This window comes from Plasmodium coatneyi, chromosome 8 (genome assembly GCF_001680005.1).
Source record: "Plasmodium coatneyi strain Hackeri chromosome 8, complete sequence".
Taxonomy (NCBI): Eukaryota; Apicomplexa; class Aconoidasida; order Haemosporida; family Plasmodiidae; genus Plasmodium; species Plasmodium coatneyi.
In genome coordinates this window covers 1,271,213-1,292,656 of record NC_033563.1, presented here as the reverse complement: position 1 = coordinate 1,292,656, position 21,444 = coordinate 1,271,213, and the positions used below count along the sequence as shown (strand labels likewise).

Genomic DNA, 21,444 nt, shown 5'->3' with positions numbered 1-21,444 from the left:
CCTGTACACCTTCTATTGAGGGTGGAGTCCCCCCCTTCAGTAAATGCCTCCCATGTCACCCATCGAATTTACCGCGTTCATATGCGAGTTGGACTCGTCCGCCTTGGCGTCCTTAAAATCGACAATGGCTACCTCCGTGGTGGTCATAAGTGAAGCAATAGAAGCTGCGTCCGAAATGGCTGTCTTGACAACCTTGGTGGGGTCGATAATACCAGACTCAATCATATTTACATACTTGCCTTCCTGGGCATTAAATCCTATGTTACAATTTTTTTCTTTTAAAATGTTTCCAGCAACTACGGATCCTTCATGTCCTGCATTTTCTGCAATTTGCTTGATGGGTGCCTTACACGCATCTTTGATAATATTTACACCGACTCTTTGGTCGTAATTATCCGTTTGCACCGAATCTAATTCTTTGGAAGCAAATAATAATGCACTTCCTCCTCCGGGGACGATACCTTCTTCAACAGCAGCTTTCGTTGCGCATAGAGCATCTTGTATTCTGTCCTTAATTTCGTTCACCTCTACTTCACTTATACCTCCAACTTTGATAAGAGCAACTCCACCAGTTATTTTGGCTAGTCGTTCTTGTAATTTTTCTTTCTCATAATCTGACGTATTTAACTTAATAGAATTTCTTATACTTTCGCATCTTTCATTTATTTCTTCCTTTTTCCCTTCACCCTCCATGATAAGGGTACTATCCTTTGTTACGTTAATTGACTTGGCTTTTCCTAAATAGGACACGACATCTGGGTCGTCTAATTTCAGTCCTGCTTCTTCGGTTACCACTTTTGCTCCTATCATTACAGCAATATCGTGTAAGAGGGCCTTTCTGTGTTCACCAAATCCAGGCGCCTTCACAGCACATATTTTTAACCCTAACCTCAGCTTATTCACTATGAGGGTGGCAAGGGCATCACTATCTACGTCCTCTGCGATTACTAAAAGGGAGGACTGGTTCTGTAACACATGTTCCAAAATGGGTAATAACGACTTAACACTAGAAATTTTCTTCTCATGTATGAGGATATATGGTTTGTCTAGTTCTACTTTCTGATCTTTACTGTTGTTAATAAAATATGGAGAAATGTAACCTCTGTCAAATTTTATTCCTTCCACAATTTCGAGCTCATGTTGTAACGTTTTTCCCTCCGTAACAGTTATGGTGCCTTCCTTTCCGACCCTCTTCATCGTATCTGCTATTAGTTGACCTATGTTCTTATCACCATTGGCTGAAATGCTAGCTACGTTAAATATTTCTTCAGTTGTGGTTACATCTTTTTTTATGGAATTTAGGTATTCTAGAACCCGTTCTACTCCCTTGTTTATTCCTCTTAGTAAATCCATTGGGTTCATTCCTGAGTCTACAGCTTTGCAGCCTTGTTGAAATATGGACCTAGCTAGGATGGTAGCCGTTGTTGTTCCATCTCCTGCCTTGTCATTCGTGTTTGCTGCAACTTGCTTTACCATTTGCGCCCCGAGGTTCGCTAGCTTGTTGTTGAACTCGATGCTCTTCGCTACGGTCACTCCGTCTTTGGTGATTTTAGGTGACCCGAAGGACTGCTCGATGATCACGTTGCGCCCCTTGGGCCCCAGCGTCACGCTCACGGCGTCGGCCAGCTTGTTGCATCCTGGGGGGGGGTATAATATTGAAGCAAAGTGAAGAAGTGGTTAGGCGAAAACGTGGTGATGTAAAGACTCCACGAAATGGGAACCCTCACGAGCGTACACGCGTGCATATTGTGGCGCGATAATTTCTACACGGGGCAAAAATCAACCAGTTCAGCATAATTCGAGCTCCTTTCCGAATGACGCATTTCTTACCTGTGAGCATGGCCATCCTGGCGTCGCTACCAAACCGTGTGTCCTTCGATATGTTCCTCCTCTGAACGGCGTTTAAAATCGAAACCCCCTTCTTCGTGCAGCTGCCATTGTTAATAACTTTTCCGCGGAGTGTAGATAACATTTTGAACGGGGTTCACACTGAACTGAAGTTGTGAAATTTTTTTTTTTTTTATTCCCGTTATATGCCAATTTGTTTTGTATTTCCCGTGTGATGTATGCAACGCTTGGGGCGACGTCACGGGGGATACACCTTCAATCGAGGCTACACAGGGATGTTGTTAAATTCGTAAACTGGTGAGTCAGCCAAGCAAATCGAAGAAAGGATGAGAAGCACGGTTGCGTTTTCGTATACACAATTGGTGAGTAGCTGAACTGGTAATACCAATAATTTTTAAAAGAAAAGCGGGAAAAAATGCAGGATGTTGTTGTTTTTTTGTTGCGCGTAAAACTGCAATTGACTTTATTATTATTATTATTATTTTTTTTTTTTCATGTTTTATGCTTCATTTTGAAATATTTCATTTTTTGTTCCATGTAATTGTGTTCATTTATTTTATTTATTTTTCCCCTTTTTTTTAGGGCTCTATGCGTGACAAGCGGTTACCTCATATGACGTGAATGGATATTTTTAAAAAATGTGGTGACTCCAAGGTCCCGCGTTGTTGGGTGCATAAAATTTACCCTAATGGTTCAAATAATATATGAACACAACACCGCGGCACAAGGAGGGGAAGGGGTAACTGGGCCTCCACTTGCCTTGTTTATGCTGTTATCAAATGAATGCCAGAAACTGGTCAGCACATTGTCGTACTATGTTTCACATGTAGGATACTTAAGGAAGAAAAAATTTCAGCTAAACTGTTCACCCATTTGTGAGTAATTTACAGGGGAAAAAAGAAGGGCCTACACCCGATGCGGTGCGATGCTGTGCTGTGCGTATGTATATATATGCATTCATACCACCAGCGCAGAAAAAAAAAAATTAAAATAAAATTAGTCAAAAGGTACAATTTAACCGTTCCTAAGCGAGGTGCGTAACGCACATGTGCATTCGGCTCACTTGGAACGATTTTTTTTTCTTTTCTTCTTTTCATTATGCCTAATTGTTTCGTCGTGATTTTACACGGTTTAGAGGCGGATTCGCAAAAGGGATACTTAAAAAAATAACTCGTTGGAAAAGTGTAGGAAAAAAGGTACCTTCCCTTCCTCTTTTTCACCTGTGCAAACGTGACACACCGTGGCGATATTCCCTGGAACACACTTCCTCTTAATCTACTTTTTTTAAAAATTCGGGGAAATTTTCTACAAAGTGTAGGCCACTTGTTGCTCCTTCATGGTCACTTTTCGTGAGATCCTTTTTCCCTATTTTTATGTGATACATCTGCGCTTGTTCTGATACACTAAAGTTAGGAGACTTTTCCTAAAGGGTTTGTTCCATTAAGAGGGGAATAGTAGGTGTATTATTTATTATTATTATTTTATTTTTTTATTTACTAGGAAATACTTTCCCTTTTTCCTTAAAATACCTGCGTGTTTTGCCAATTGAAATCTAAAACTTTCATCCACTGGTCCGAATCTCTGCTTATGTTAATTTTTTTTAATAATTCTGACAAGCCATCGTAATTCAAAATGTACGGAAAAAAAGCTAGCTGTTTCGAGCTAAAAGTGGTAAGGAAGAAGGAAAAAAAAAAAAAAAAATATGAACAGGCAAGATAAAAAAAAACACAAATGCATACACACCACATATTTAACGCTGCCTTATTGGCATTTTTGGATAATCATATTTGTGTACTTCTCTATGATGGGGGAACTGACTGAGTTAATATAGAAGTTCGTTTCGCTGCTGTCATGTATTCTTATCTGTAAAAGAAACGGTGGGAAAAAGCAAACGTGGGTTACACCATATGTGTGCGCAGTGTGTGCGCGGAAGGAATGCACACATGTATATGTGCATTTACGTATACACATTTGCGTGTTTATTTTCCTAACTTGCTTCGAATTCGTCAATATATTGCAGTCCACACAGTTATATATTAGGAGGGACGACTCCACCGCCGCGACCCTGAGTAACGCGAAAGTGTAAACAGCGAGTGGGGTGGGAATAAAAACAAATTTGGAGGGTACATTATGAAGAGCGTTCATTTGGGGAAACAGATATCCGTTTAAGGGACCCCCTTCGAACTTACCAAATGGTGCAGTTTTTAATTCTCCGTATTAACACCGAACTTAGCACATCGAGTATTACAACTTCGCAGTTGACCTGTTCAGGTAAAAATAAACGTTGTTGGACTAACTGCAGCGTGGAAGACTACTTCACGGTGCGTTGTTTTATTTGTTTTTTTTTTTTCTTTGTACCAGGTTATCCAGAAGTAGGCTTGAACATTCGGTTTCTCCGAGGCCTCTCACTATCCTGCTCTTACAGTTAGGGAAATAAGTTGCGATTAAAGGGGGCTCACCGTTTTTTTTTTTTTTTTTTTTTTTTTAAGCCGCCTTTGTTAGCGGGATAATTGTGGGAACATTTTGGGGGTGCACCTTTCATTGTGAATATCCTGGAAGGATAACTTGTGCTGGTTTAAGTCAACCCAGTCGTTGTTCAGTTCTCTGCTTTCATCTTCATTCTCGGGGGAGTCATCCTCGGGAAGGAGAAAACTGTCATCACAGTTTGCATTGAGAACTTCGAACTGTTCTCTGTTTTTGTTTTGAATGAGCGCATGTTTCAAGGACTCGATTTCTTTTATCAGTTCTTTCAGTTTCTGGAAAAAATGGAAGGGAGGCGCAGAATGGGGTGGTTGTAAGAGCGGGTCGTTCGTGTGCATTGGCAGGTGCCGCTTTGAACACACCTTTTCGTATATCACGACCGAACTGTGCTTAAGGAACTGGAAATACACATTGGACAGCTCATCCTTCAGGTGGATGCTTCTGTCGCAGAGCTTGTTGACTTCTGCCAGTGCATTATCGTCTGAGGGTGTAGCGCTCTTCAGTTGGAGCACTTGCTGTTCAATGTCTAGCGGAACATTTGGACAGGAAAGGAAAAGAAAAAGAAAAAAATACATGTGCTCGTTTTTTCGGAGGTAAAAACCAATGGGTTTGCTACTTTTCAGCGAGGAAAAAGCTGAGGACGGAATGTATCATGCGTGTGTTGAAAATGGCAAACGTGGGGCATCCACCACCCATGGAAGCATCACATGCCTTTGTGCATATGCACATGGCATTCCACAGTGCCTATATGTATAGAACCACGCTGTAACAAAATGAACCTTTTACATGTGTGTGAAGAATTTCTTCATAGTTATCGCACCCGTTTGTTATCAAGTCCTGATCCATGTTTTTGTAGATGCCTAAACGATATCCTGTTGTGTTTGTGGCAGTTAGGGGATCGACCAGAAGTGGAACGTAAGGAGGCACAGAAAACTTCCATGTGAAGAAACAACATAGGGAGAAAAAGGGACGCGAAGAAAAATTAAAAATTTGATTATCACATTCGAAATAAGGCTTTTATTTTTTTTTTTTTTATCACATTTCTGTTAAGTTCAAAATATGTGTAATTTTAAAAAGCGCAATTGCGCCGTTGAGCTTATTGCGAAGAATTATTTTTCTCCTATCCTTAACCATGTCAATTTTTTTTCCCCAAGTTAAAGGGTGTGTTTGTGGATTGTTCAATCTATGCTACATTTGCAAAGCGAGCCATCGCAGTTACGGTTTTTTTTTTTTTTTTTTTTTCCTTCAACGTGTGGATGATCACGAGTGAACACCTGTGAAATTTCTTTCATTTTTTTGTGGCACTCCTTTGGGGCGACAAAAATGGACTTACTCTGCGCGACCTTGATTGGTAAATGTACAAGTAAGCACTACAGATATGCATGTGCCATCTCGCGCGGTGAGACGTTTGTGTGAGGGAACGCATAGGGGAATGGTGCTGGTATACTCTTCCTTGGATGTGTGTTTTATATTGCCCCTTTGCTCCCCCGCTTCCATGCTGGCCACGGTACCCAACGGTCCGACGTACGTGCAGCATATATCCCATACATGCACGCTGGCAGCATGCTGAAGGCATTTTAGACATTGTTCGCTCGTCGTTTTACCTCCCCGCCAACGAGCTTATGGCACGAAGAGGAGTGTAAAAATAAGCATGCATGTATCTTTGCACTACAGCGCGAGTGCATATATGTGAGCGCGAAGTATGGAGAAACTCACTGCTTCCGCCTTGCGAATTTCTCTTTCCCCGAGTCCATTTGTGCGGCTTCAATTTTTTATGTGAAGCTTCGAGTAGGAAAAGTATGGAACGTGCTGAAGCGGCACAGTGAATTTTTTTTTTTTTTTCCCAAGCGAACGAGGTTATGTAAGCACGTACACATGTAAAACACGCAGGATGAACATGGAATAAGCTCACGAAGGGATGTGTTAATGTTCCACATATTGTGCATGCGTGCGGATGCCCACATTTGTATGCATAAATGAAAAGTAAAGGGCACGCATTTTAAAAGTGCAAAATGTTTCGGAAAATGTTCCAAAGGGAAGAATAACAATTTGGAGAAACGTTTAAGTGGAAATATTTTATTGTAAAAAGTATTGTCTCTTCCGCTTTCGCGTTTTCTCTCTTTTTTCCTGTTTTTCCTTTTTTTTTTTTTTTCCACGCACAGCCTTGTTTTATTTTCCGCAATTTTGTTAGAACACAAACTCAACGTTGACTAAGAGAATACCTTTTTAGCGCGTCACAAAAATGGACAAAGAGCATTATCACGACCAGGAAGTTCTCCTGGATGCCCAAAACAATGACGACATTCTGAAGGAGAACCAGTTCAGATGGGTAAGGGGCCAGGTGGAAACACGGCAAGGGAAGCTAAACGTGGAGCCGCACACCATGTAACACAGGTGTACATATCGCTGTGAAAATGCACACATACAGACAGGCAAAAGTATTAGAAGTAATGTTAAAACCCCTTTTTTTTTTTCTTCCCCTTGGCAGGTTATGTTCCCCATCAAGTACAAAACGTTCTGGGTAGGTTTTCCAAAAAGGGAGGAAACATCTGATTCGTTTATCCCTCTCCATACTGCACGTGCTAGTTTGTTCTGTGCATTTTGTTTTTTTTACGTGGCATTTGCTTCACCCGTTATTTGGTTTCTCCCCCTCTGTAGAGTTACTACAAAGAGATAGAATCCCTCTTCTGGACAGCCGAGGACTACAACTTTGATAAGGACAAGAAGTTCCTGGAGAGCATTGACAAGAGTATGCTCGTGAAGCTGCTCGAGCTGATATGTTTCTACAGTCTAAAGTAAGGCGAACCGGGGAGGCATCGATAAACGATGTCATTAACTTACTCATTGTCAATCATATTATCCCCCGCTAAACATTGCTCCCCCACAGGGACCTCCACGTATATGAGGAACAAGCTCTGATAACGAGCAAAATGCTGGACATCATTCAGATCCCGGAAGGACGCGCCTTTTACGGCTTCCAAATGTGCATGGAAAATATCCACGACGAAGTGTATGCATGCATCTTCGAAACGTACATCCCAGACGCCAAGCAAAAACGGGCCATCATCAACAAAGTCATACAGCTAGACAGTGTGTTGAAGAAACAAAAATGGCTAACCGAATTGTTCGAAACAAATATACCCTTTTACAACAAACTCGTCCTTATCTATATATCCAAAGTTCTTTTCAACGGAACGCTAAATATCCTCATTGGATACTGTAAAGAGAATTCCATGCTTCCCTGTTTGTGTAATGTCCATGAGAAAATTCACCGGGATGAATACCTACATGGAGATTTCTCCGTTATGTGTTGCAACCATTTAAATAACAAGTTAAAATATGAAAGCCTTTTGGATTATTTCAAAATGGCTGTAAAATTGGAGTACCAATTTGCCATAGAAATGCTGGAGCTGTCCGTTTTGAAAATAAAAAAGGAACAGGTGAAGTCTTTTCTGGAGTACCTAGCGGATACTATGCTCGTCAATTTGAAGCACCCCAAGTATTTTAATTCCAAGTACCCCTTCACCTGGCCTGAGTTTAATAAGGTTACTCACGTTTGGCTTTTTCCCCACTTGGGGATCTTACGTGCTGTGAGTAGTGACGATCCATTTGGGTGGCACTCCAGCGGACCTTGTCATAGTTTCTTTTGGCATTATTTTGTTATTATTTTGATATATATATATATTTTTTTTTCTTTTTTCCATGCAGATCGTGGTGAGCGAGAACCAGAAGACAGAATCTGTCAAGAAGACGGAGGATATTTACGGAGAGAGACAGATCGTCCTGGACGAGGACTTCTAAGTGCTGGTCACATGACTTGGGGGGGAGGAGGCCAATACACACGGAGGGTGCCCTATCATAGGGAGCATGGTCAGAAGCACCACTTTCCCGATAACATGAAGCAACATCGTTGTGCCCATAAAAGCGACTTGCACGAACGGGCGGCACGAAAAAGGGGAAGGTGAAAATAATTCCACTGTCATCTCGTGACGCTTTCGAAAGAGACTTATAATACGATTAAACATACACATGTTGTGGACACAGAAAGAAGTATTTTCCGCGCAGCAGGGAATATACCCATGCGTGCTTTGTGTGACGCATACGTGTGCCTGCCGCTACCGCGCAATCGGCATCACATTTAGGAGGAACGGAACCCCTATCCTCTGCCATGACATGCTGTGATGAAGAATTTGCCACGGAAAAGGATTGAGGAGGATGAAAAAAAAGAAAATTCTGTTCTCACAGTTTCGTGCAATTTTCGCATTTCTTTTTTTTTTTTTTTTTTTCTCATGTGGAATGGCAACACACGAAACAATACGTAGCAATGGCAAAGTAACGGAAAGAAAGAAAAAAAATGAAAAAAGGGAAAAAATTTCACCTGCCCGGCAATGGACGAAGAATTGTTCGCTCATATTCCGCTCGTCAAAAATTCCAATCGTTCGATTTGAGAATTTTTATCTCCATTTTAGTACACACCTAGACCCATTTCCATTCGATTGGTAGTTTTTTTTTTTTTTTTTAATCTGTGTACGGCCGCTAAGTTTTTACGTTTTTTTCCCTGCATGCCGCATCTACCATCATGCTTATAACAACATATAAACAGTGTTGAAAACAAGAAGGATGCATGACTGTGTGTGACGGAGATTGTTTAAGGGTAAAGAGGGGCAGCGCGATGAAGCAACGGCAGAACAAACAATGTATGCACAAACACAAATGTAGTAGTCATGCACGTGTATACACACACAAGCGTGAATGAACTTAGGGGAATTTTTTTCTGTTTTTTTTTTTTTTTTTTTTTTTTTCCGCGCCATTTGTGCGATAAGTTAAAAGAGACCACGCTTTCACGATGGGCGTTCCATGGGTTTGTTCCTAACACATCAAATAGGGTGCACATTACATGCCACACGTCGAAAGTTTGTTAACAAATTTAGGTTTAATTCCGGTTGTGCATAACATGCGGAAAAAATCAAACAAATTTTACTTAACAAGAATGTAAAAATGAAAATGAAATGGGGATAAAACAAAGAAGAAAAAAAAAATTTGTATAGAGAAAGAAGAGAAAATATTATTACCAAAAGGAGTAGGGAATGAAATAAATCGGGAAATACGAAAAAAAAAACGGAAAGGCACGCTTATGTGTAGGTACATCTTCGTTTACACATTTATCAGGAGATTCTAATCAACATTTTTTAAGAAAGTCTTATGGAATACTCATAATTTGGTTAATCAGCGATAATCTTCTTAAAGGTCCTTAATTTTCTTCCATTCCCCTTCGGGAGTAATTTATCGAACTCTTCCCTTGAGCGCTTTATTTTGTCTAATTTACGCTTATAATACAATACCAAAAGATCATATCCACCAATGACCAAAGCAGCGACAATAAAGGGCAATAAAAAGTATATGGGTAGAAGTGCTATGGAGGTAACTGTTCCTACAGACGCAGTTAATCCGGACAGAAGGGACCATAAAGACCATGAGCCAGAGAATACCATTTTTAGTAGGAATACTAGAAACAGCATGGAAAGAATTCCCAATACACCAAGAGGGACGAACACTCTGTACTTGCTAAGAAAGTTAAAAATTTTTTGTGTCCCTTTTACTTTTCTGACTGGGTAATTTTGCTTTTCTCTCTCCTTAATGTCCAAATAACGTCTAATTTCTGACTCGAGTTTAGCATCGATTTTATTAAAGAACTTGCGTAGGAATGGTATACGTTTGTATATTTTCTGCTTTAAACTATTTCTCTTGTGGAAATTTTTAGAACTACTATAATTTTTATATTCCCCTATAAAATGTTCATCTAGCATGGGTAAATGTACTCCTGCTTTTGCGTTTGCCCTTTCATGTTCATTATTTTGGTCCACTACATGGTAGAGATCCCCATAGGAATCGTAGTAGTCCGTACCAGTATATTCACTCTTGCATGAATAAGTGTTCGTGGAGACGTCATCAGCATAGTCATCATTTGGTTCCTTAAAAATACTCTCCACACTGCCAAAGTTCGTAGACATGTCATGATCACGATCGTCATAATGATAATGATGACGATGATGATGATGATGGGGAACTATGGTTTGTTGCTGTTGTTCTTCTTTAAAAATGCTTTCCATACTGCCCAAATTTGTAGATCGGTTATCATCACCATCAACATAATCATCATGGAAATGATCTCGTTCTTCAAAGAGACTTCCCATACTGCTACAATTTGTGGACAGGTCATCATCAACATAGTCATCGTCATAATAATGATGACGATGATGAGGAAATTTAGTCTGCTGTTCTTTAAGAAAGAGGCTTTCCACACTGCCAGTGAATGTGGATAGATCGTCATCAACATGGGCGCAGTCATCATCAAAATTGTCCAAATTAAGAGATTCGTCTGATTGGCCAAAGTTCCGTGAGCGTTTTTTCCTATTCGAATGGGTAAACTTTCCTGCAGCATCTTTTCTATCGGAGGAGGAGGAAAGTTTTTTTATGGCTTCTTCCCAATCTAAGCTGGCATCATTATTCATAAAATGAGACCCATTTAGCACATTTCGTATGCCTTTTTTTTTTAATTTTTCATGATCAATGACCATGTCGGAAAGAATCTGGGCAAATTCATTGCCGTGGAGGAGGCGTTCATATTGCTTTTTAAAATTTTCGTCGCGTACTAACTCGTTCAATCGTTTGCTGAACAAATCGGCGCTACTTTCATCAAGTGTATCAATTGGTTTCTCTTTTAAGTTGGTATACATGGGTGGAGACTGCACCGTGATGGTGCCTCCGGTTAGTATTCTGCCCAATTGCATGGTTGGTACATTTTCTGGGTGGCATGTCGTGTCGAAGGATTTGTTAATATTAAACGTCTAAAAGGGTACAGGTGAAGGGAACATATAGCTATACATATAGTGTAAGCAGTGGGGGGTACCCACAAATGTGGCTACCCCCAACCAACATGCAAAAATAACATGTAACAACGTGGCAACCATTTTCGGAATTTCCTTTCCTGGTTGACCTACCTCGAAAGAATATTTCCAGATGCAAATTAGTAAGAAAAAGATGGGAGTCCCCATGGAAAGAACAAGTCGTTTAATCGTTTTTTCTTTCATGTTTGAGGAAGGTTCAAAAAGGGTGGTTAGACCATGGGGGTAGTAGGAAGGAGAAACTTTTTTTTTTTTTTTTAAGGGTGAAAAAGATTTATTGCTAAAGCGACCTGGGGGCAAATACATAAATAGAAGGAAAAAGGAGGAGGACAAAACAAATAAAACATTATTTTAAGATATATTAATAGAATTATCCCCCATGGAGTAAGAACCTGTAAGGATGGTCAAGTTCAAATAATAGAAAATATTCATATAGAACATATTCATGCAGAAAATAATAATATAGAAAAATATTCATATAGGAAATATTCATGTATTACATATTGAATTTAGTCGTTAGGAAAAAATAATTCCCTAAAATTCATTCATAAGGTTGTTGAAATAGTAAGTTCCAGGAATTTGCGTAGACTGTCCTTGTTTCGTTTCACCTTTTTCACATGATACGTATGCTTATGCGATTTCTTCGCGTTGCTTATTAGGGAACCGTAAAAATGTTTTTGCTATATGAGTGACCACTTTTTTTTTTTTTTTTTGGCAATCACGTTTGCGAACATTTCTACCGTTGCCACTATGTTGGCCATGTTTAATATCGCAGGGAAAGATGAAACATTAGAACATATTCGATTACCCCAAAAGAACGTGATATATAACGGTAGAGAATTTATTCAATACGCGCTTTTCACAAAAGAGGGAAGAAAACTTTTGAGAGGAGGAGGTTACAAGCAGAACTACTTTGTAGCAGGACACCCCTGCAAGGTTGTAACACATATACGCATTCATTTACCAAACTGGTTGCAATTTTTTTTTTTCTTTTTTTCCCTGCCATGTGTTTGTTTAAATAACTGCATCAGGGAAGGTATTCCCAAAAAGGGCGCGGAAAAAAAAAAAGTGCTAACCTCTTCAGGAAGAGTATTTATGCATAAAGAAGAAAAAAAAAAATTTAATGAACATATTTTAGATCTTCAATAAAAAAGTTGTAAACAATTAAGAATAAAATATTAAAAGTTTGCCAACAAATCAGTTACGTAAAAAAGAAGTTCTCCAAACAAGTCAAAATGAAGTGGGGAAGAAAATTTTTTTTTTTCCCGGCTTATATTGCTTACACATGAATATCTAAACACCTTCATGCAATACCAAAAAAAAAAAAAAAAAAAAAAAGAGAAAAAAAACCCCCATATAACAAAAAAAAAATTTTTTTACGCGGTTTCTCGCATATATACATGTGGAAAAAATCACACACACGCATATATAAATTAAATGAAAATAAAAAATAAAAAAAAAGAGGCCCACCCCCCTGAAATTTGTCCTGTTCCCAATGTGTTAGAGAAACCTAATGAAAACAAAATTCCAGAGATGATGTGTGATTTCATTGAACAAATCAATTTAATAGGTTCTGTATCCATATTTTCTACATAAGTTATTTTTTATATGAATATTTTCTACATTACCCCACTTCCTAATATTTGGATGCCCCACAGGGTCTTATCCCATGAGTAATATTTTACTCATATGTAAATTATATCCTGTCGTTTTGAATAAAAATAAAATATTTACTACACCCTAAACCCTGAACTTGGAACCTGTTCCTTAGGAACATCTCCCTTAGGAACACCTTCCTCAGGAACAAAGTCATCCTGAACCTGGAACCGTAAACCTGAACATGGAACCTGTTCCTTAGAGACATCAACCCTTAACCTGGAATCTGAACTTGGAACCTGTTCCTTAGGAACCATGTCTTCCTCCCCTAAACCCTGAAACCTGAATATGCAACATCTTCCTTAGGAACAAATTCCTCCTTTATAAAGTCAGATCCTATAAATTCTTGAACCAAAATTTCAAAAAAGTCTTCTTTCCTCGAATGCAGGCCCCCTTCTTGACATTCGTCTAAGACTTCTAAATGGATATCAATAATGGTACGGTGACACACACGGCCATCAACGCCCTGTTCTTTTAACCTCTTCGTTCTTCTCATTGGAGCAGATTTTGGTTGTCTGCGTTCCTTTACTAAGGTATATTCATGTGGACCATCATACTGGTCGTCCACATGATCAGGGAGTTGTTCTCCCAAAGTTGGAGGACCACATACTTGATGAGCTCTTCTGTAACGTTGTCTTTTTTTACGAAGGAAGATAAAATACTAAAAGAAAGAAAACAAGGAAGAATGAAAGAAGGAAATATTTTTTAAAAAAGTGTAATGTGTTGTTCCTAAGACCGGAACAATCAGTATAAATTAAGTGCGACGTGTACATCTAAGGTAAGATGTAAGGGTTAGGAGGTGTGTTCTTTTTTTTTTTTTCTTCTTTTCTGCTAATATTAGTTTTCTCCTTTTTTTTCTTTATTTAAACTTTTTTTTATTAAATTTTTTTTTTTTTTTACCTTCCAAAGTAAATAAGTCATAGCAGAAACACCAAGGAACACAAGAGCCAAAGGAAGGTAAGACTCCAGAAGACTGACTTCATGAACTCTGGGTAGCGTCTTCTGTGGTTGTCTTGGTATTACCACTGCTGATCTTTCTGTGTTCGACGTTTTCATTGCTACTGCCGGTGGTAGTGTTGGAACTGATATGATCGATGTTGTTTTTTCTACAGGTTTCGTTACTTTGGCCGAAGGATTTTTTGCATCATTCTGATTGTTAGAATTAGCGGTACCCGTAGCTTTGCTACCAGCATCACCACCAGGTGGACCATGGGGACCAGCAGGACCAGTATTATCCTGGTCACCCTTAGCAGCAGGAGGATGTCCGCCGCCACCCTGGGGACCAATACTACCCCCAGGACCAACACCTGATCCTTGTGCAGGGGAAGCAGCATCTGGTTCTGCGGGACCGCGTGCACTTCCACCTAAAACATAAATAAAGAGGGAATGCTTGCAGTGTAATCGTGCTTAATAGTAATTGGATCTCCACATACACTATGGTGCACACTTTCTATTTTTTATTTTTTTATTTTATATTTTCTAATTTTTAATTTTATACTTTTTAATTTTTCTATTTTTTAATTTTTTTACTTCTGTACACTTCTTTAACTTTGTAATTTTTTTTACGCGTCCTAATTTTTTACACGTCCTAATTTTTTGTACACTTCCCTTTTACACTTCGTTCACTTTCTAATTTTTTACACGTCCAGAATTTTTGTTCTTCTTTAGACTTCTTTCACTTTCTAATTTTTTTTACTTTTTTACACTTCTTACTCCATTTCTTCGTAACACTGTAACACCATAACACACCCCTAAGGTGCTAAATGCCAAGCCATATTATTCTTCACACACCTCGCTAAGTAGCTAAAAACCAGGACAGATTGTTGTTCCTATATCCTGAAACAGCTTAACACTAGTCCACATTGTTGTTCTCAAACCCTAAAACCTTAAAGCTAAGTGCTAAATCCAACATTCACCCTAAATGTGAAATCCTACACACCCCTAACATGCGAAATGCCACACACAACCTAAATGCGAAATCTTACACACACCTTAAAATGCGAAAAACCCTACACATACACACCCTAAAATGCAAAATCCTACACACCCCACTGATTCATTCACCTTTATTTTATTTTTTTCCTTCTCTTCTCTTTTCTCTCTGTCTTTTTTTTTTTTTCTCTTTATTTTTTTCTTCTAATATGAATTTTTTTTTTTTTAATTTTTTAATTTTTTACCTTTTAATTTTTAGATGCATCTTATAGATGCACATATTTATTAGGAATGCTCACTCTTTTTTTTTATTATTATTACCTGCCTGAGCTGGGGGTGCCTGAGGTTGCGGAACGCGCGGAGAACCTGAAGGAGTTTGGGTGTCTGTTCCTGTGCTTGGAGTTGGGGTACTACTGTCATCTGCTCCTTCAGCTGTAGCACCACCACTTCCTTTTCCTATGTCTTCTTTTACACCATTCATTATTTCTGGACCTGTAATGACAGTAGTGCCAGCGTCAACAACAGTAACATACGATGTATGAGTACCTCCAGCGATGAACAGGTCCTCCTCTTCGTCCTCACTACTCTTTGTGTGACGAACAGTGTCATCTTCTTCATCTAATGGAGGAAGACCTATTGCATCATCCGTATTTTGTGCTTTCTTACCTGGCTGTATTGCACTATTCCCATCTTCAGTATCACTCCTTAACACTCCTCCTGGTGATTTGGCAGCTTGTGCTTTACATGCATCAGTTATAGTATTTAGAGTTGTTTGTATGTTTCCATCCGCCTGGAGCTTGTCTTTTATATCTTTCCGTTGGTTGTTTTTATTAAAAGTAGGCTTTGTACAATCGTCCCACCCACATTTTTCACAATTATCACTATTAGAACACATAGTGCTGTAAAGACTGTTTCCGCTCTGAAATGCTTGCTCTATGTTTTCCTTTGTGATATGGCATCTTCCTTTCAGTAAATCCTTAGCAAATACATTTAATGCCAGGCAAGCCATGGTTTGTTTAAATTTTTTGTCATTTTTTTTGCGCTCCTCAGACTGACCCTGTGCGTTCTCTTCTTCTTTAATTTCATAAATATACTTTAATCCTGCAATTATAAGATTACAAGCCTTCTTATTTGCTCCTGAATTAGTATTACCATTATCTTCAATGTTCTTGCATGAATTATCGTCCCCTGTGCTTCCATTAGTTATAGCCTTAGACAGTTCTTTCAATATATTGGGAACATCACTATCCCAAATTTGATTCTTCCAATACAATGGAAAGAAGAGGGGGCATATACTTACATTTAACTTTTACATAAAAACTTTACTCATACTTTTCCCTGAGTACGTATACACTCTTTCTATATGCAATATATACGCTTAGATTCAAAATTCAAATGTGGATCGCCCTAACCTCCCATTTCATTTGGCCCCCTTGTCTCCTATCCCTAGTCCATTGTGTTGTTACGCACTGGGCGCGATCACATAAGGTACTTATATCACTCATAGCTTTATATAATTCTTCTTTTTTGCCGTTATCCTTGAACAAGTCATCCAACTTAGACCCCACTTCTTCCTTCCTTGTGTCATCGCCTACTTCACACTTTGCATATTTGTTATACCTATCACACTTAACACAATGATTATTCTGGCCACCCTTACCCTTACACCATGTAGTGCGTTGCCCATTCCCTTGAACGAATGCTTGTGCTATTGTTTCCTCGTCGAGCGTACAGGGAGATTTGACGTGCTGCTTCAACTTATCCGCATAGGCGTTTAATAGGAGGCACATCATAGTTTGCTTAAACTCCCTATTGTCTTTCTTGTGCACTCCGTCTCCATCTTCCTCTTGAACTTTGTATATGTACTTCAACCCCTCAGTAATGTTTGTACATGCTTTTTTCTCTGGGTCCGTGACTCTTCTACTAGTTCGATCTGTATTACTACAGTAACCTGGAATATCTTTGCCATTTTTAGATATTTCATCAAACATTTTTGTGGCGATGTTGTTAATATCATTCTGCATTGCACTCTGTTCATAAAAGTAAAGTGATGGAGGGGAAGGAAGCAAATGTATGCTATGTAATTATATGCACCCCCAATAATTATTATGTTGTCCATCTCCCCCCCTATAATTATATGCGTCTAATTCCCTCTGTCAGTTTGTACATACTACAGGACGCACAAAACTGTCTCTTATGCTAATGAACAACACTGTGTTCCTTTTATTGTAATGAAGACAATATATATATTGTGTTCACTTATTCCAATGAACAACACTATCCTTTTATTGTAATGGAAAACACTGTGTTCCTTTTAATTCTAATGAAGACAATATATATTGTGTTCACTTACCCATTTCGTTTCTCCTTTTCCCCAATTCTGATGCCACTTATCTGATACACATTTTACACGGTCACAAAAGTTATCCTCCTTACTACAGTCTTTACCTACAAGGAAACAGTGAAGATTATGTGGTTGGTGGAAGCAAGATTGTGTTAGGGGTGGTTGGTGGAAGGAAGGTTGTTAGGTGCATTGTTTGTTATTATCCTTACATGCAGTTTCCAGAGTTTGCTTTATTTCCCCTATTTTGCCCTTATCCTTCAGCATTTTATCCATTTCGAGTTTTACATTCTCACCTCGTACTTTGCAATTCGAATCGTAATCTTCTTTGCACACTTGGCAGTTGCTATCATTCTTACATGCTTCCCCTTTAATTTTTTCACTTTCCTCAAATGCCTTTTTTATGCCTTGTGTTACGTCACAGTTAGAATTAAGCTTCTCCAATTCCTTCGCGTAAGCATTCAGTACGAGGCATAGCATAGTTTGCTTAAACTTCTGGTTATCTTCAGGTGTCTCCTCACCTTGGATTGCTTTAATGTCGTATATAAACCTTAAACCTCTAACAATGAAGTTACACGCCTTTTTGTTTGCTCCCAGGGATGCAACATTATTCGAAGTAACATTTTCACACAGGTTATCCAGGATTGCGTCGTTCTCCTTCATTTTCTGGGACATGGTCTTTAGTTGGTGCTCGACGTCTCCCCACATGTCCTTCTACAAATAAAGAGAAGGAAGAGGAGACATATATATGTACATGCGGCATACATATGCAGAACCTATGGTGGCCTTCCGGATAATACGCATAAGTCAGACTTTTCGTTCATATTATGTCGATTATAATGGGTAAAATTGTCTATTACCATGGTTTTGTGCCCTCCCTTCTTTGTTCTGTTCGTAAACCAGTTATCTGTTACACAATTAGCGCGTTGACATAAGTCATTCTTCTCCTTACAGCCTTCATCTACAAGAAGGAAGTAGAACAAAGTGAAGACATGAATGAGTAGCGGTAGATTCATTCTTCTTCTATCCCCCTCTTTTCATTCTTTTCTTCTCTTTTTCACCCCTCCCTTTTCTTTTTTTATCTCTTTCCTTTATTCCTTTCTCTATTTCATTCTTCCTTTTCTTCTTTTTTTATATCCTCTCTTCAGGAGGATAATAGAATATCGCGCACCACCCACCAACCCATTATTATCATTCGTCTGCCCCTCCACATTTTCCCTTCATCGGTTTCCTTCCCCCATTGTTCGGCTTCCTTTCCCATGTACTGTTGTCCCCCTTGTTCGGGTTCTTCTCCCCTTGGTCCCGTTCTTTCCCCCCTTGTCCGGCTGTCCCCATGTCCGTTTTCTCCCCTGGTCCGCTTGGACCCAGTTTCGGGTTGCCCCCTCTGCGAGGAGTTCTTCCCCCTTAAGGGGCGCTAGACTCCACTCAACAATTAATCACACGTGAATGCCTGTCTCCCATGAATTTATCCCCTTCAAACTACCTTCCCCTTTTAAACACCAGGCCATATTTGTTGAACCCTAAACCTGAAATCAGATTCCTATACCTTTACACCCTAAAACCATAAACCGAAATCCGACTTCTAATACCATGAAAACTACTACTATACCCTCAAAAATAAATCCGAAATATAACATCAATCCTGTAAACCTGAAACCTGAACCCTGAACCCTAAAACCCGAACCCTAAATCCTGAACCCTAAACCCTGAACCCTAAACCCTGAACCCTAAACTTTGAACCCTGAAACCCTGAACCCTAAACCTTCCTTCCTCCTCCTTAGGCCCTTCCTTTCCTTCCCCCTCCTTAGACGCTTCCTTTCCTTCCACCACCTTAGGCCCATCCTTCCTTCCACCACCTTAGGCCCATCCTTCCTTCCCCCTCCTTAGACCCTTCCTTTCCTTCCTCCCTCCTCCTTAGACCCTCCTTCCTTAGACCATTCCCTTCCTTCCTCATTTTTGATTCTTTCCTTCCACTTCCTGATCCACTTCCCCTCCCTTCCTTAGATCCGTTCCTTCCTTAGACCTTCACTTCCTCTTTAGACTCTCCTTTTCTCCTCCATAGACCATTTCTTTCCTTCCCTAGACCCTCCTTTCCTTCCTTCTTTAGACCCCCGCCTTCCTCCGTAGACCTTCCTTCTTTCCTTAGACTTCCTTTCCTTCCTTAGACGTCTTTCCTTCCTCCTTAGATCTCCTTCCTTCCAGCCCTAACACCCGTTTCTTCCACCCGTAAGAACCTTCCTTCCACCCTACCTCCCACCTAACACAACCTTCCTTTCCACAATAGTTCCTACTTATTTTTTCCTTAAGACTTTTTTCTGACCTCTTAGGAAATTTCTCTTCTATTCCTTATATAATACTTTCAATATCATTTTTAATAATATTTCTTACCTGTTCGAGTTGTTGCTAGTGCTGCTTTCTTCGCTGCAACTTCTTCCTCAACTTTCTGCTGAACCTCCTTCCCTAATTCTGTATCATTCCCTAATGTACCATCTTCTACTTTTTTAATTATTACTTTGGCAGCTTCTTCTGTTACAAAATTTCCCTCCTTAACAATTTCTTCCATTTCCTTCACTTGACTATCAACATACCCTACTAAATCTTTCATTTTACTTTCTCGTCTATCCTCCATCTCCCCCTGAGGAGGACTCCCCCCCTTCCCACCACTGCATACTTTACTCTGACCTTCCTTAACAGTGTTGTAACCACTTAACTTTGTTCTATTTTCATTTACCCAATCTTTGACTAATGTACCTAATAACTGTGAACCAACTTTTATGTCTTTAAAATCATGATTCCCACAATTCCTATTGTCGCCTGCCTTATAAAACCCTTGTAATATTCCATCCACTGCTCCCGTTGCATAATCCAACGTACTCCCCAATAAACAATGCTCTCCAAACATGGCCCAAATCACTACATTTCCTGCAATACAACGGAACATAAGTTCCATGTCTTCCCCAGCAATTGTTCCCATTCCCATGGTTTGCTTCTCACCATTCTGATTTCGTCCATTCATCCAAAGAAGTAATTTACTTAACATTTTACATAATGTTGGATCCCATTTATCCTCCTGAAATCCTTCCAACATACCACCCGCGGCCTCCTTACTACACCAGGTTTGCAAATTACTATCTTCAACTTGCAAGTAACCAGGAATTGCCTGCAACATTTGTTTTAAATTGGTCCATAATTGATTCTGCAATGATATGGAGGAAGTGGGAGTGGGTACTTATTTATATTAGTGCAACTCCGCGTACTCCACGGTCCTACATTTGTGCACTACATACTTCCTTTAATATATTCATGCGGTTCATTCTTCCCTTACACCAGCAGCTTCAGGCCCATGTTTCTGCATCTGTTTCAACTGGAAATTGAGAAAATCCCTTATGCTTGGTGCCATGATTATATATTTATTGTTATAATTTAAGCCTTAAATACTTTTCCAACTTTCCCTATTACAATTAGACTTATTCTTTGGTAGGTGAATATTATAATTCACCATGTCCGCAACCCTAAAGAAATGCTTCCCTGTACGAATATATTCTTCTGTCCTTCCATTTCCTTTCTATAATCGTCCACATTTTACCTTCGTCGTCTTTTTCCCCTTTTATGGTTCTTTTTATTCCGAGTTTTTCTTCTCCCTTTTTTTTCTTTCCTTCCGTACAATTTTTCAACTTTTTCCTTAACTAAGGAATTATTCATAAGAATTAATCTAAAAAAGAAACAAGGCTACCTTCCTATCTTTCCCAATCACTCATATACCTCCTTTGCACTTTTTAAAAAAAAGGAGAAAAAAGAATTATTCCTCTATTTCTTTTATTCTTTATTATCTTTTTATTTGTTATTCTTTTTTTGTTCTTTTTGTTCATTTTTCTTTTAGAATTTTATTCTTTCCATACTTTTCTTTCCTTTTTCGTTCCTAAAAAAAAACAAAAACAGAAAAATTCTGCGCGTGCAACCTTCCTTATTCTCCCCTTTTCTTATACACCACTTTCCTTCTGAAAAAAAGAAAAAGAAGAAGAAGGAGACAATAACCTACCTTTCCTTCCCTTTTTTCTCTCTAATTTTTTTTTTTTTTTTTTTTCCCCTTTTTTCCTCTTTCTCTTTTAAAAAAAGAGAAAAAAGGAATTTTTCTTACCTTCCTTTTTCTTTCTTCCTTCCTTATTCCTTTTTCGATATTTCCTTTTTCTTTCTTCGTTTTTTCCTTTTTTTTTCTTTAAAGAAAAAAGATGAGGGAAAAGTAACCTTCCTTTTTCCCTTGCTTTCCTACCCTCTTTTTCC

The 21,444-nt window shown here is 39.1% G+C and overlaps 5 protein-coding genes across 5 annotated transcripts; 1 reads left to right on the top strand and 4 right to left on the bottom strand.

Annotated features, from left to right (window-relative positions):
* Positions 1-36: 36 nt before the first annotated feature.
* Positions 37-1,979, bottom strand: PCOAH_00021900 (Hsp60; the record flags this gene model as incomplete). The annotated part of the gene is made up of 2 exons (XM_020058997.1): positions 37-1,637; positions 1,831-1,979. The coding sequence occupies 2 exons, from the start codon at positions 1,970-1,972 to the stop codon at positions 37-39; spliced, it is 1,743 nt and encodes a 580-aa protein (XP_019914345.1).
* Positions 1,980-3,118: 1,139 nt separating this feature from the next.
* On the bottom strand, positions 3,119-5,484 carry PCOAH_00021890 (Tubulin binding cofactor c; the record flags this gene model as incomplete). Its single annotated transcript, XM_020058996.1, has 9 exons — positions 3,119-3,271; positions 3,378-3,510; positions 3,644-3,711; positions 3,841-3,913; positions 4,038-4,111; positions 4,207-4,261; positions 4,384-4,604; positions 4,692-4,855; positions 5,109-5,484. The coding sequence occupies 9 exons, from the start codon at positions 5,173-5,175 to the stop codon at positions 3,119-3,121; spliced, it is 1,008 nt and encodes a 335-aa protein (XP_019914389.1).
* An 813-nt stretch (positions 5,485-6,297) lies between these two features.
* PCOAH_00021880 (Ribonucleotide reductase small subunit) lies at positions 6,298-8,130 on the top strand (the record flags this gene model as incomplete). The annotated part of the gene is made up of 5 exons (XM_020058995.1): positions 6,298-6,658; positions 6,818-6,850; positions 6,988-7,124; positions 7,217-7,874; positions 8,038-8,130. The coding sequence occupies 5 exons, from the start codon at positions 6,572-6,574 to the stop codon at positions 8,128-8,130; spliced, it is 1,008 nt and encodes a 335-aa protein (XP_019914307.1).
* Positions 8,131-9,551: 1,421 nt separating this feature from the next.
* On the bottom strand, positions 9,552-11,420 carry PCOAH_00021870 (Uncharacterized protein; the record flags this gene model as incomplete). Its single annotated transcript, XM_020058994.1, has 2 exons — positions 9,552-11,177; positions 11,331-11,420. 2 exons carry the CDS (start codon positions 11,418-11,420, stop codon positions 9,552-9,554), a joined length of 1,716 nt encoding a protein of 571 aa, XP_019914503.1.
* A 1,738-nt stretch (positions 11,421-13,158) lies between these two features.
* Positions 13,159-13,946, bottom strand: PCOAH_00021860 (SICA antigen; the record flags this gene model as incomplete). The annotated part of the gene is made up of 2 exons (XM_020058993.1): positions 13,159-13,551; positions 13,791-13,946. The coding sequence occupies 2 exons, from the start codon at positions 13,944-13,946 to the stop codon at positions 13,159-13,161; spliced, it is 549 nt and encodes a 182-aa protein (XP_019914377.1).
* Positions 13,947-21,444: the final 7,498 nt, after the last annotated feature.